The 15565-nt window shown below is 37.6% G+C and overlaps 2 protein-coding genes and 1 long non-coding RNA gene across 5 annotated transcripts; 1 reads left to right on the top strand and 2 right to left on the bottom strand.

The window, feature by feature from the left end:
• Positions 1-1228: 1228 nt before the first annotated feature.
• LOC113346333 (serine/threonine-protein kinase PRP4 homolog) lies at positions 1229-3061 on the bottom strand. Of its 3 annotated transcripts, none has more exons than XM_026589875.1 (3): positions 2861-3061; positions 2661-2735; positions 1229-2567 (listed from the first exon to the last, which is right to left on the bottom strand). In XM_026589875.1, exon 3 carries the CDS (start codon positions 2271-2273, stop codon positions 1455-1457), a length of 819 nt encoding a protein of 272 aa, XP_026445660.1. In that variant the 5' UTR covers positions 2274-2567; positions 2661-2735; positions 2861-3061; the 3' UTR covers positions 1229-1454. The 3 variants fall into 3 exon arrangements, with proteins under 3 accessions (XP_026445660.1, XP_026445661.1, XP_026445659.1); XM_026589876.1 differs by having other exon boundaries at positions 2661-2712; XM_026589874.1 differs by having other exon boundaries at positions 2661-3061.
• Positions 3062-3354: 293 nt separating this feature from the next.
• LOC113346327 (methyltransferase-like protein 1) lies at positions 3355-9455 on the bottom strand. Its single transcript, XM_026589869.1, has 7 exons — positions 9200-9455; positions 6036-8752; positions 5844-5927; positions 5417-5521; positions 5171-5279; positions 4111-4262; positions 3355-3947 (listed from the first exon to the last, which is right to left on the bottom strand). Exons 2-7 carry the CDS (start codon positions 8718-8720, stop codon positions 3471-3473), a joined length of 3612 nt encoding a protein of 1203 aa, XP_026445654.1. The 5' UTR covers positions 8721-8752; positions 9200-9455; the 3' UTR covers positions 3355-3470.
• Positions 9456-10013: 558 nt separating this feature from the next.
• Positions 10014-11791, top strand: LOC113346349. Its single transcript, XR_003358489.1, has 3 exons — positions 10014-10215; positions 11110-11487; positions 11739-11791. It is a non-coding gene; the product is annotated as an uncharacterized LOC113346349 (long non-coding RNA).
• Positions 11792-15565: the final 3774 nt, after the last annotated feature.

The raw sequence follows: 15565 nt of genomic DNA, 5'->3' as shown, positions 1-15565 counted from the left end.
GTAAGAGATTTCATCTAATTAGGATACTTTTCTCTCCAATTAGATGGTTCCACCAGAAACAACAAAAGATAAACTTTTCCTGGTTCTTAAGGTAGTTTGCTAGAAATGCAAACTTAGGTATTTATAAACCAAGGATGTTTTGACACCAAGGAATTCCCAAAACCAAAAATATTCTCAAGATAAGCAATGAATGGCAAAATTCGATTTTCCTAATTCCAATAAATGCTTGTCCAATATTTCTGAAATCTCTCAATAGAGAATCTCCAATTAGTAAATGAACATTATTAGTTTTTATTCTCTAGAGCTATGCATCAATTTCTGGTAATTAAAGCACATGCAATCAAAACCTTAATTAAAAGATTCTTGATTTATTTCGGTACAGGATCACCTTGAGTACCAAGGAATATCTTTAAACAATAAATGATAAGAGTTACGGCTCGTGTTCAAAGTATGTTGAACTGTTTGGAATGTGATCCAAATGAATTGTACCGGTGCGTGGCCTTCGAAGTCGGAAGCGCATGGATACTGAGGAAACTAAGTGAACTAGGGGTAGTTTATTGGTCTCAAATATACGAAGTTGGTGTAGATTTTGTATAGCGGCTTAATTCTGAGAGTACTCAATTCCGGACTAGGTCCCGAGGTGTTTCTGCATTTGGGGTTTCCTCGTTAACAAAATCTTGCTATGTGATTTATTTTTGTTTTCCGAAATTATATTTGTTTATATAATTTAAAGTAAATTGTACTTTACGTTAACTCCGATATACATGATGTGATCCTATAGAGTTTGGTTAAGTCTGAACCTATTATCAAATATCACACTTTGGTAGTCGTAGTGCCTCGATCTCGTATCTGTAGACAATCATACAAAGTGTAAATACCGGTTTGTTGTATTGTCTCGACTCTGTCCATAGACGATCACTTTCGGTAAGAGGACGTATAGGTTAAAACAAAAAAATTGCGGTGTATTTGGGTACCCTCGTCTTTTCAGTGAAAGCTCCCTTTCAGAGCATCTTTCTAGGAAAAGGACCCTTTAATTCCATGTGGAGCCGAATCATGTAATTATTTGATCGACCAGGAAAAGGGATCTTCCCCGAGTAAAGCTCATACAGACAACAACCAACAGACCACATATCCACAGGATGATTATAGGATAAACCTAGAATTACTTCAGGTGCACGGTAGAAGCGACTGATGAGGTATGGCGTGATTTTGTTTTTCCCAGCAAACATGGAAACACCGAAATCACAAACTTTTATACTATTTTTCGCCTTGCTAACTAGTCTGGCTTTATATCACAATGCAGAACGCCACACTCTTTGAGATGCTTTAATGAGATAATCATTTGTTCCGTGTAAGCCATCACTACAGTTAATTGATGGCCAGTGCTATGATCTATAATCTTACGTAGACTCGAATCAAGTGATTCAAGAACTAAACAAAGATGATTCCTATGCTTAACTTGAGAGTAATCGTACACAGTACGATCTATCCTTTGGATCTGCAGCAGCTAGCTTCTTTAATATAACCAGCTCTAGTTGATCAGCTTTGCTCAAGATGTCATTATTGTATATGATCTTTATGGCAACTTCTTTTGGATCATGTTTCCCTGCCTTGAGATCCTTGGCGTGAACAACAGTGGAAGAAACACCACTCCCAAGTTTAGCAGTGACCTCATACATGCTGACAAGTATATCTCCAGCTTTACAGTTATAATGCCCATGTTTATTATCCCAATTATCATTGGGCCCACTTCTTTTCACTTGTAAACCATCTCCTTTCCTCTTTGAAGCACCAGAATCCACTCCCTCAGCACCTTGAGTCTTCTCAGAAACTGCCGTTATACTTGGTAGCGGCGATTTCCCTACTGAGAATATCGAGTCAACACCATCAACATCTGGGACAACATCCTTACAATCTGAAAGTTCAGGAACAATACTAATAGTAAGAGAAGAGTGCCCCAGTACCTTGTCTATAGGTAGAGAAGCATTTTCTTCTTTTTCTGGGACCTCAGGTTGAGGTTGAACCTGATTTTGTAACTCTAGTTTTTTATATTTGTATTTTTTCAAAATTGCTTGCCTTCTTTTTCTGCTTTCCTCAACTCTATCAATATTCTCTTCTTCTTCCAGTTCAGAAAGTTTCGGTTCAACAGTTTCCTCACAAGCAACATCCTTCTCTGCATATCTTGTTGTTTCATCACAATGTTCTAACTGCTCATGTTCTCGATGCCTAATATTCTTCTTTTCTCTACTTTTCATGTCCCGATTCCAATCCATACCCTTACAGCCACGCCTCTCCTTCTCCCGAATGTCTTAGCTGCCATGCTTCTCCCTCTGCCACTCCCTTTTTGTACCCCTCTCCTGAACATCCTTCCTGTCATGCCTCTTTCTCTATTTCTCTAATACCATCTCCTGACTGCAACCTTACATATCCCAAACATCTGGACTACAATGCTCAATTCGATCATCCACCTTCCTGCGTTTTCTCGAATCATAATCAACATGCATGTCCCCTATAAATCCATCCCCACAAGACTTCGATCCTCAATGCCACCTCTCATAATTAGTTCCCTGAAAAGGTCAGAAAGCAGATAAGTCCTTATGCATCCCCAAAAAGAACTCATACAATATCAACTTATATATAAATTTGTAAATAGGTCTTACTAATTAAACGGTGATTACTCTTCCAAGTTTCCCCCTAATTAAACACTTTCGCCTGTAATTTCATCACAAAGTAGTCTTTTGTTTGACATTAATTAATTAGTCATAATTGAGGTTTTGGAAAAGAAAAAAAATTAATCATAAAAAGTTATTCAATAGAAGAACAGAATAAAAAAAATCCGATAAAAGGGAAAAGTGATTACCAGATATTGATCTTCTTCCTCCTCGAGAATTTCACCTTCCTCTTCATCATCACCAGGTCGAAACTTTGAATATCTAGCATGTTGTTTATGGTGATGAGCGTCAAATTCATGTCTAGCCATGGATGAAAATCAAACGGAAATTTGCCGAAATACGAAATTTAGGTCTGTATACTTAGGTTTTTTTTCTTGTAATATTTGGTTTTTGAGAAAGCCGGTTAAGGTTAAAACACTTTCCCGAAAACAATAATGCGGGCCGGTTTCCTCTTTCGGCCTGGTTTCTTAATTCGGATGTGAATTGAGTTTTGGCCCTGACACGCGATAGATTTTGGAACAAAGACACTCTGAGATTGCGGTCTGATATGCTTGTGTCTAAGAAAGCGGTTAAGTTTCTCTATTTATTAGATATATATATATAAACTTTCCTGAAACGGGCTAGTTTCCTAATTCGGGTGTGAATCAAGTTTCGGCCCTTTTGGTGTCGGGATTGGTTCTTGTTGGTACAAAGACATTTACTTTTCCATTTATTTATATGTGAAGATAGAGAAATAAATTGAATTACAATGTTTCTCAGATAACACCACAATTATCGGTGTTATATTATAGTTACAAGTTACAACATGTTGGCAGCGGCGCCAGGGCCATGAGAAGACTCGGCCTCTCGGTGATCTACATTTACTTGTGCGCTCGGCAAGTTGTTACTGTTACCAAATGCATAACTATCAAAAAAATTATCATTAGAAAGCATAACGTTGACAGCATCTGGTCCTGCTCCTTTCAAGCCAACCCCCATTGGCGAAGAAGCCCAAGGAAGAGGAGTCGGAGGGGTGGAACTTGAGACTTCTTGGTTCAGAGTGAGAACATTTGGGTTCTGTGGGGAGTTAACGGCAGGTCTTCTGTTGGCGGTATTCATGGATGTCAGCGACAGAGATGATGACTGCTGCTGATTCTTCTGAGGCGGTGATTTTGGTCGAAGACTTTCTATATCTGGGGTTGTTAATACAAGATGAGGTGCATCTGGTGGGGGATTACGTCCTCCTCCTCCAACCCAAACTTTTCCATCTTTATCAGCAAAATTCCTCAAATATGCCTGCAAGCAACGAATAATGCGCCAGAAAAGAAAGTATTTTAGGCAAAGCATTTGTTAGGTGGTGCCCTACACCCCTTAAAGGCAACATCATCAAGTAAAAAAAAGTAAATAGGTACAGAAGTATGATTCACTACATGTTCCCTAGAGTACAAAGGTAACGTACCTCAGCATTAAAGTTAGAGGAAGACAATCCATTTCCAACAGTACACCAACCCGACCTGATGTTATGGTCCTCACCAAAGAGCTCAAGCCTCCTACGCCCAAGAGAGAAATGCTCAATGATACGGTAAATATCCTCAGGTTTTTTTGTTGAGCCTGCACAAAGTATAGTAGGTTGAGGAAGGTCCAAAAAGTCTACAAACATAGATGCTAAACGTGACATACAGATAGCAGAAGGTCAAAGAAAATAGCAGAGCAGCAGAAGTCCTAAATGAACAAAACGCTTGCCATAAGCAGGTTATTGCGCATCACTGGTTCGACGAACGTTTATTCCCGTTATGCAATGTTCCTTTTACCACAGGAATTAGAGCTATTTTATTTTTTCAGGAAACAGGCCAGACAAAGGTGGAAGGAAGCAGTAAGTAAATTTCCTTTGATAGAATACAAACAAACTGAAAGGCTAGTTAACCTTTGCGGTTAAGAAATATTTATATGGTTGCCCTTCTGTACAAATAAAAAAAAGCACCAATACTACAATATTACAGCATTTTCGAACGAAAGGAAAGTCGGAGAGGCCAATTATTAAGTAGACAATCATTTAAAGTACAAGCTAAAACCCCTCTGATAATACATTTTAAATTATAATAGATAATAGTTAATCAGTTGAGCTGTGTCAGTTTGTCATTTCAAAGTTTAAGGGTGACACAGTAAGCTGCCAAATGATATCTACCCTAGCATTTCAAAAAAGGAGAAAAAAAAATAGGAATAAGAAATATGTAAATCTTCCCAAGGCCATCACTGAAAATGTTGGAAGAGATAAAAAAACGCCTTACTCCTTTTAGCGAAAGTTCCGCCAAACAGGAGAAAGTCTACAGCAAAAAAATTTCTTATCTTGACCCAGAGCAGAAAAGATAATGACAACAAATTCACAGTGATTATGGAGTTAAATATTAAAGCAAGATAATGAGAGCTCCACACAAAGTCTAAAAACATAGATGCTAACGAAACACACAAATAGCAGAAAATTAGCGGAGCAGCAAAAGTAAATGAAAGTAAAAACTTACCATAGGCAGGTTCTTCAGCAATAATTATATCTGTGTCGATGTTGGCATGAATAATATGCCCGTCAGTGCTTCGACGAACAGTTCCCTTAATTCCCATTAAGCAATGTTCCTTTTATCACAGAAATAAGAGCTAAATATTTTAGGAAACAGGCCAGACAATAGAACACCTATAATCTGAAAGGTGAAAAGGAAGGGATGAACAATATGCTTTCTTTTTCTTAGAGTATCAACAAACTAAAAGCTAACCTTTGTGTGCTGAAACAATGTACGGGAATCGTGACGCAAGCCAGCAGTTGCATGTGTTTTATTGGTCTTCACCCAACATATATCCTCACACCTTCGGAAACCCCACTACAAGGAAAACTTAAATAGATATAACAAAAAGTAGAAAACAACGAGGACCAACACATTCATCTGGGAAGAAAGAAAAAGATAAATTGTGTGGTACAAGGCAACTAGCTTTGTGCTTTCCAGAACAAGTAATATAGCTACTAATTAGAAGTGCTAAAGAGCAGACCCTAATTCCCAAGAAAACGTGTACTTCCTGACAATTAATCCAACTTCTAAGATGTAATAATTCAACTTCTAAGATGTACCATTCAGTGGTCTTTTAGTTGCATAGGCTCCTCAAAACAAAACAAAAACTGCTCATGCAATATAAACTTTTATATACCTTCTTTAAACATTGGCGGCCCTGCTCAAGACCCACACCATCACCAACCCACAGGAAGATGAAGGAAGGTGTATCTGCAATTGCCTGAAAACAGTGGGAGCAAGCTTAGAGTATAATTCAGAAGTGTAAGCTGAAACATATTAAAGATTCCTATATCACAGTGCACTAAGGAAGTGGAGCAAAGACCACTACCTCAATCTTTAGGTTTAAGATTTCTTCGAATGTCCAGTAATCCATATGGTCGGCAAGACCAGGGGCTCGATGAACATATTCTTCCCATGGAGGGTCTACAAGAATGACATCAAACTTGGTACCGAAAAACTCTGGAGACAGAACAAACTCGCGCAAGTCGCACTTGTAATACATGGGTGGTGTAGCCGCGTTCGCCACAATCTCGTCTTTTCTCTGAATAAGCTCTCGGAGTTTCGGGTAGTCCTCCACAGTATTAGTTAGCTCCAGCTCCCTAATGAAATTTTGGGGCCTCTTACCAGTATCTACAAAATTCTGAGAATAATCATTCTGCTCGCCTCTTGAAGGATTTTTACCAAGAGGCCCACCCATTCTTGGAGGACCCCAGTTTGCCGGAGCATTTTCTTGAGGCATCCCTCGTCCCATTGTTCCCATAGTGTTAAAACCAGGGCCAGATATGCTAGGGTTTACTCCTCTCATAGGGAGTGGTTGGTTGAAAAACATGTTTGGGTTTGGGCCAGTTCCCATGTTTGGAGTGAACCTAGGTCCAGGCGGGATAGGTGAAAGACCAGGTGGAACAGCTAACATGTTCATATCAACACTTCGAGCTCCTGGCCAAATATTAGGCCCACCAAATGGCGACATCATAATACCAAGCCCCATCGGTGGACCTGGAGCAGGAGACATGCTGCTACCAAGGGCCTGCATTTGTCCAGGTGGTAACCCTAAAGGGACAAAAGGAGGTCCCATCATAGGCATCTGTAAGCCAACACGTGGCACATCACGTCCTTGCCCTCTACCTCTTCCTCCTCTCCCAAGTCTATTATTCCCTTTTGGCCCCTGGATGGGAGTTCTGTTGAAAGGGACTGATCCCTGGTTGTTTCCTAATTGAGCTGGTTGTGAACCGACACTTGAACTCTGGCCGCCAACACTTCGATTAGAACCCAAAAGTGGCTTTTGCCCTCTTCCTTTCCCGCCTTGTGCGTCTATTATTACGTGCGAGGAACTATCATCTGGATACCCATCAGTGGCACCATAAACTTCAGCCATTCTTGCCCTTCCCTCCTGATGATATGCCCAATCTTCGTCATTTGTTGCAGTGATGGAACTAGTCTGTTGTCCGGTTTCAGTTTTCCTACCAGCAAATGTTGATGCAGACTCTTCCCTACCAAAATCAAAAGATGGCTTGGGTCGAATCTCTATTGAATCAGAAGCTCCATTTCCGCCATCAAGCCTGCCTCTACCTTTCCTATATACAGGTCGATGTAGAGAGATTTCACTATCAATCCTCTCACGCTCCCTCCTCTGTGATTCCCATTCCCTTTCACGGTCAAAATTCCCATCTCCATCTATTATCTCTTCATTCTTCTGTTTCCAACTGTCCTTAGGACCTTCCCAATCTCTATTCTTATCACTCCAGCTGCTACTATCCCTTCCTTTTGATCTGTCATCCCTATAACTTTCTTTTTCTCTGTCTAAATTCTTGTGACCAGTACTTCTGTCATTGTCTGACCCAGAGTCATCTGATTCTGGGCGACGCCTTCCACCTCTCGCAGGACTCTGTGACCTTCTAGACTGTCTCACTTCCCTCCCAACTCTATCTCTTGACTTTGCATGTCCATCTTCCTCTGCATTTACAGATCTTTCCCGGCTTTGGTTGTCAGGTTTTTCCCCATGAGGCCTGTTACTAGACCTATTAGCAACAGATTCCACATCCTCTGCCAACCCATTTGATTTTTCTCCCAACCTCTTAGCTTTATCACTACTTGATCGCTCTTCGCGATTTCTAGTTTCTTCTTCTTGAGCCTCAGGCCTGCCTCTGCTCCTACTCCTCTCCACCTCAACCCTTTTCTCTTCACCGTAGCTGGATTTAGTTCCTTTATCACTGGATGGATCAACAGACCTGCATTTGCTGTCGCTATGCTCATTTCTTGAGTCAACAGTTCTCTCCCTCGAACTCCCCTGCTTAGCATCAGGAGTTTTGCCACTCCTGAGGTCAGTTTTTTCACCAATATTACTTTCTTGTTTTGATCGAACAGAGTCAGACTCATCCCATCTTCTCCTAGGATTTCTGTCTTGCTCACGAGATTCCTGAACTTTATCTCTACTGCTTTCTTTCCTTTCATGATACCTAGAATCTCTATCAGAATTCTTATCAAGCTCTCCGTCATGAGAAGTTTCAACTTTACTTCTACTCTTGCTCTGGGAACCCTCATGACTAGAGGGTTTTGAGCTCGTTTTCCTTGATGAATTCCTCTCATTCTCATCAGCTTCCACAAACCCTTTACTCCCTGAAGCATCTCTCCCTTTTCTACTGCTTTCTGATTCTCTATCCTGAAATCCACTGCTTGATTTCCAGTCACTCCTCTCTTCCAGGTATTTCTTTGGCTGCTTGGACCTTCCATCTTTTCTTGCATCATAGTCATCTTCATATCCACTGCCTGCTCTACTCGATCCCCCCGACCTTTTCCTGCTCTCAGTTCTTTCCCCGGTACTCTTTCTCTTTCCACCACTATCCCATTCTTCTGCATCTTCTTCGTTAGTGTGCTTTCTGGACTTGCTCGATCGATGTTTCCTTTTATCACTACTCTCCCAATCTTCCTCTTCTCCAGCCCTATCACCTTTCCTATCTGGTGAATCATCCATATTCCTTTTCACATAATTCCGTATGCTTTCCAGCCCATCCATTCTACACAAATTCCTTCAACTTTTCAAGCTCCCTACAAAGTATCCGAACACAAATTAGGTCTCTACTAAGTCTACTTACATAACAGAAAGCTTGTGTCAGGAATACGATGATAAATGCCCGTGTGATTGCTTAGTCATTAAGAGCAGTTATTGATCAGTTACTCAGTTGTCTCTTGGAATTGCAATCTGATTCGTACAAACAACTATTATTATGTTTGAACAACAAATCTATATGTCCGTTCCCTACTGTATTAATATGAATCAACGAAGAAGCATAACTTAACAATGTAATTAGGATCCTAATAACTGTTCAAATCAAAATACATGCATTCAGCAATACCTTCAATTCATCCAATACAAAAACAACATGAAAAATCAAACATATTAATTAGATCCATAAAGACTCAAAACCAATCATAAGTTCAACGAAGAGAAAGTCCGTATAAGAAACAAGAAGAAGTATAAAGAGAGATTCAGACCTGTGAGTACTCCAGGGATTCAGTTTTTAAACCCTAGAAATCCCTAAAATTGGTTTCTTGGCACCTCTCTCGCAGAAGAAGAAGAAGAAGTATGAACCGGAACAATTGACTGTAAATAATTGTGTTGGTTCTGAATGAATTTTTCGTAAAATTAAAATCTCTTTTTCAAAATTTTGGTTCTTGTATCTGTGAGTGTCTCTGGTTTTAGGGTTTTTGTTGGATTTGTTGAGGTTTGGGATGGTGAAATTCTGTGTTTACTGATTTAGATTTGTGACTATTGGTTAAACAACAGTTGTGGGGTCCGGCTTGAGTTCAGTTCAATTTGAAGTATTTGACTTTTGAAAGTCTAATATGACCAGGAAAGTCAATCGGGTGGCTTTCCTATGGGAAGGAAATTAACGATTAATATGTTGGGCTTTAGACATTTTAGTCCTGCCTCCCAAAACCTAACACTGGGAGATCCAAATTTGAAACTTTCTGAACAATTCAATCCAAAATGTTTTTTTACAATGACAAAAACAGTCATCATCAAAATGTGTTGTTTCTTTTTCATTATAATTCAATCAAGAAATTAACGTTTAATCTCAAATACGTTGGGTTTTAGACGTTTTAGTCCTGCCTCCCAAAGCCTAACACCGGGGCATCCAAATTTGCACAATTTGAAACGAGTTAATCCTTTTCTGAATGACTCAATCCAAAACATTTTTGTACAATGACAAAAACACCCATCAGCAAAATGTGTTGGTTTTTTTTCATCATAATTCAATTTTTGTTCATTCATTTTCTTTCCTATGTCGAAACTCAAACAACTCTCTCGTAGAATAGATCCGAAAAGCTAATCTCGTCTTGGTGAAAATTCTATTCCCAAATGTAAATCTGATAATTAAGCAAAATTTAATTTGAAAAACCTAAATCGTCATCATCAGTACCTTTTCTTGAAGCTTTAGGGGAAAAGCTAACGGATTCAATTGTCAACCAATTTGTTTGAAGGTTCATCGTTGATATCGATTTCAAAGGTAAGTTTAGTATATTCTTATCGTTTAATTTGATCGGAACTATCACTTTATTCATTTTGAAATCAATTTTTGAAAAAAAAAAAACTACGATTTGAAAAACCTAATTACTTCCATTAATTTAAGTTCGAATTTGTTATCGATTCATGATCGGAGTTTAAATCTATAAGCATATCATTCTAATCTTTATTTTGAGATAAAATCTCGACATACAAAACCTATCTTTTAATTTATTTTGATTCTTTGCCATTTGTTTTAACTGTAATTGTTGTTTCCATTTCTTTAGTGTATTTGTTTTTTTTCTCCTTGTGCTAGGAAATATGGATGCAATCTAAAAATTTTAAACTTTAAATTATTGTTGTTCAGTCAAAGAGATAAAGTTCCAACGGATTATCAAGTAACCGACCTTAATTGTTAGTATACACTTAGATTTTTATAACACTAAGTGGAGTATATAATTAAATATATGATTTTAGATTGAATTTAACCTTCATCTAGCTAAAGAAAAACTTAGAGATCAGATTTTTCGATTTGTCAGCTAAACACCAACTCTCTTGCTTGAGAAATACCTTTGTTTACCTGCATCGTTGACACTATTGATGCTTGGACGCTAGATATCACATGTCATTTATTCCATATTCACTACGCTGTGTCTTTTACAGAGTAGTTAATAGTAGGGGAAAAAGAATTGTTGGGGTTTGGACAGGCATGATGACCATAGAAGTATTTTTAAATGTACACCCATTTAATGGATACAACAACTTTTTTTTCTTATAAAGGACATGAATTTCTACATTTTTGTTCTTGTGTCATATTCATTATGTCATGCTTTTTGCATATTATTTTCGAGAAGGTTCTATGCTGAGGTTGATGCTAACAACTAAAGTGAATACGCAGTACTGTAAAAATGATGGGTTATGACATCCCCTGGTGCGCTCACAACCCACTGGTACCAACTCCGTTGTGTTTTCTTTTAGACAATTTATGTCATGGCTAGACAAGAGATTACTGGAACTTTTCGCATGGTTGCTTACAGTGTTCATAGCTATACCATATACTTAACTATGTCAGGTGAGGAAACCGTTGTTAGGGATGGAGAAAAAGTTATTCCTAACTCTGGCATTTATAAATTTGAATGTGGGGTGCTGGTACTAAAGAAGGAGGAAGACATCTTCATGCAAACTTCATTTGAAAGAGTCGTACTATCGAATGTCGCAACCGCAACCCTATGCAAGGACCCAACTTCAGCAGCCACATCAGCAAATTGAAGGACAGGTACGTTCTGTCCAATTCAAATTTTATATCTCTTGTGAAACTACTACTTTTGTCCAATTCGGATTTTATGTCTCTTATGAGACTACTATTTCTCTTTAAACTAAGTTAAAACGATATCTCGTATACATATCTTCACTTCAAGTTTTTTTTGTAATCCACCATATCAAAAGATTATTTATAATTATTATTGTGGAGCATACTTTGATTATTATCATATCTTCACTCATATTAGTGAAAATGCCAAAATTCAGGTCATCGCTGTTAGAGCACTGCTCGGTCGAACTCGCAAGTGTTGCTATCTCAAGCTTGTTTGTCAAGTTTAGTTGTCAAAACTGTAAGTCTTGATTTCTAGTCTACTTATAACTGTGTCTCGGATTAAGATAAAATGTGTAGTTGAGCTTTAGACTTCACGGCGTTCATCTATTAAAGACGAAGAACTACTAAGGGGGGCTTGTGGAACTTCATCAACAAAAGTTATGTGGAGACTTGAACTCATTTATCACTCAGAAGTCTAATCTATTGTATCTTCTATTGATACAAAGTCGTATAGCTATATAGACTTTACATTATACACATTTGATATTTCGAGCTGAGTTTAACTCGCTTATATCTTTCTCGAAATATGTGTTGGAAAGTTTTTTGCTTTAACCATGTTCATCATTATTCTTGACGAAAATCAAAATAAGATCATGTGAAAATCACCTAGTAACATCTTACATGATTTGTGTGAGACAGTCATTTGATGTAGGCTCGGAATGTTTCGTATTGATCATTCGATCGCTTGAAAATTGCTTATAAGCTAATAGCTTGTGTGAGACAACTATTGTCGCCCTCTAAGAATGTTTCAATGATTGAAATGGGAGTTAAGATAAAACTCATGTCTGGATACATTACCGTTTGTGTACTTAATGTACGAACTGTTTTGACGGAATTCAGGTCCGGAAGTTTGCATACCCGTTCACAAACTTATTCAAATGTTTAAGTCAGGGTACTTAAGTTTGCATACTCGTTCTCAAACTGATTTAACTGTTGAAGTCCGGGAACCAAGTTTGCGTACCCGTTCGCAAACCGTTTCAACTGAGTTTGGTCCGGAGCTAAAGTTTGCGTACCCGTTTGCAAACTGTCGGCTTGTGACCAATGTCCGGAACTTAAGTTTGCGTACCCGTTTGCAAACTTAAGTGGTTCAAGTTCTAAAATCGGGTAAGTATGATTCATACTCATGAAAAAATACATTTATAAATTAAGGAATGCAATATTTGCAAATCGTGGCTAAAATGTTCATGAACTAATTCTTTTGAATCAATCCGATTTTGCTTCAATTGTTTCTTGTATATGATAGGTTGGGAAACCTACAATAAAATACTGCAAGTGAACAGTGTCTAACTAGCAGAACAATTGCAAGTACAGGTCGTTCACACGAGGAGTGTGAAATACTACTACTAATTAATATCAAAACTAACTAATCGACAAGATGATGTTTGAACGATTTTCAGAAATTTGGAACAAAATGAAATAATAATAATTCTAACAGTAAACAAAATGAGAGCGGGTTATTAGGATTTTCGGTTTCCACCAATTAATTATGCAAATTCTACTAGTCATTAAAAATATATTCCATACATTTTCAAATATTGTTTCTCCGCTGTAATTTTCTTCGCTTCATGGGTAGTGATTCTAAAGTATTACCTATCAATCATAAAGCATATCACGTCAAAGAACTTAACCAAAGCACGCCATATCAATTGAAAAGCATGAATAATCAAGAAAATCACATGAACAATAAAATACCAAGTCATATGAAGAAAAACTACTAGTCATTCAAATCATTATTGAGCATATAAATGTAGAGTTTACACAATTAAATTGGTTTTACCTAAACCCTAACATGACTCTAGCTAGACATGGCTTTCTCAAAAGCCATAAATATATTAAAATCAAAATCTAGCTAATGAAAAATGAAGAATCGAAAACAAAACTTCAAAACTCTTCTCTGCTTACGGCCCTGTGGCCGGGCTCTCCTCTCAAATAGTCGACACCCCTTCTTATAACCTTCCCTTTCTTTTATTTCATTAATCAAAGAATCAAAATAAATTATTCTATGAAAATATCTTGCATGCAAGTTGATGTCGTCATCAATATCTTTGATTTCAATTCATTTGTTGTGTTTGTGCCTCGCCTATGAAACAATTTTATTCTGCTGATATATATGGAGATACCAGGCCAGCTACATTTTGTCATTTTTTTCATTGTGGTTGCTGATATATGGAAATACCAGGCCAACCTCATTTCATCATTGTGGTTGCTAATATATGGAAATAGCAGGCCAACCCCATTTCATAATTGTGGTTGCTGATACATGGAAATACCAGGCCAACCCGGCTGCTAATACATGGAAATACCAGGCCAGCATAATAAGTGTTGTTGATATATAGAAATACCAGGCCATCATAATTGATCATTGTGGTTGCTGATACATGGAAATACCAGGCCAACCACATTTCATCATTGTGGTTGCTGATATATGGAAGTACCAGGCCAACCACATTTTTCCATTTTCGTCGCAAACACCATTAAGTCTCACATTTTGCTGTTTATTCGCTGGATGATCGAATTCACTTGTACTTTCTACAAAAGCACTAAAATAGTATTAGTAACTAAAATATTGTATCATAGCTAATATAAATATGGGTATAAAATGTAGCATATACATGCTTATCAACATCCCCACACTTATATTTTGCTAGTCCTCGAGCAAAACAGAGATATTATGCAATTGATTTTTTTTTTCTTTTTTTTTTTTATTCTAAGAAAAGTGAAAACCTGGAAAAATATGGATAATTACCCACTCCCCCACACTTAAATATTACATTGTCCTCAATGTAATTGAGTCATCCAACGTAGAAATTAAGATGGGAAATACAAAAACAAACAATAAAAATAAGAGATAGAGTAGAGGGAACAAATCTGATGGGTTGACTTCCATGAAGCGAAATGTATTTGTTTCCCAACTTTCCAATAGCATGTAATCTCAAACAAGGTGAGGTTGGTACCCCAAAGTAGACATCCAATCATATATATAGAGTCTAAAAAGTTGAGGATCATCCAACTAATCCGGTCAGCTGGAAATATGCACCTCCAAATACTATAACCTCCAGAAAGATGTTTAAATTCATTCCCACAAGAAAATTGTAAGTGCAAATTACATCACTCCCATAAGCAACAGGTTAAGATTGTTTGACAGTTTTTATTCGCAGAGCACTCTCTAAATCAGGTTCTAAATCAGCTGAATGATTCCCCAGCTAATATTGGTTCAAATTCATCCGCGGAACAATATCTCAATGGAGCAATAATATCACGACTCATAGACCCATTATCATTTAAAACGGTTTCATTATCAATATCATCAAGACAATTTTTTTTAGAACTTAATGACTTAAGGGTCAAGGTCGGAGCTTTCTCGTCTAATAGAACTAGTCGAGACTCTGACAAAATTAGAAGTTCTAGTTTGGGTTTCCATTTATTAGTGTCTGGCAGTGTTGTGGAATCTAATAAAGCATTGAATTCACATATAACACTATCATCATCAAAATCATACCCAAAATGAGCTAAGCAAACCTCTAGTGGATCTTCCAAGTGGCTCTTGCAAAATCTTTGCGAGTGCATCTTTTCGCTGGTAGCACTTCAAACTGAGGTACTTGGAAAATTCCAAGCAAACTGCGTAAAAAGAACTAAAAGAAAAATAAAAATAAATTATGTACAGAAAAAAATAAATAAAAAAATAAAAAACTATGTACAAGATATCAATTAGAGAGTATTATGCAACCACTCCCCGGCAACGGCGCCAAAAACTTGATAGGTTGGGAAACCTACAATAAAATACTGCAAGTGCACAATGTCGAACTAGCATAACAATGGCAAGTACAGGTCGTTCCCATGGATTGTGAAATACTACTACTAATTAGTATCAAAACTAACTAATCGACAAGATGTGTTTGAACGATTTTCAGAAATTGGAACAAATGAAATAATAATAATTCTAAACAGTAAATAAAATGAGAGCGGGTTATTAGGATTTTCG

The sequence above is a fragment of the Papaver somniferum genome, unplaced genomic scaffold, assembly GCF_003573695.1.
Source record: "Papaver somniferum cultivar HN1 unplaced genomic scaffold, ASM357369v1 unplaced-scaffold_99, whole genome shotgun sequence".
NCBI classification, from domain to species: domain Eukaryota; kingdom Viridiplantae; phylum Streptophyta; class Magnoliopsida; order Ranunculales; family Papaveraceae; genus Papaver; species Papaver somniferum.
The sequence above is the reverse complement of the archived record's forward strand: the minus strand, read 5'-3'. Positions and strand labels throughout refer to the sequence as shown.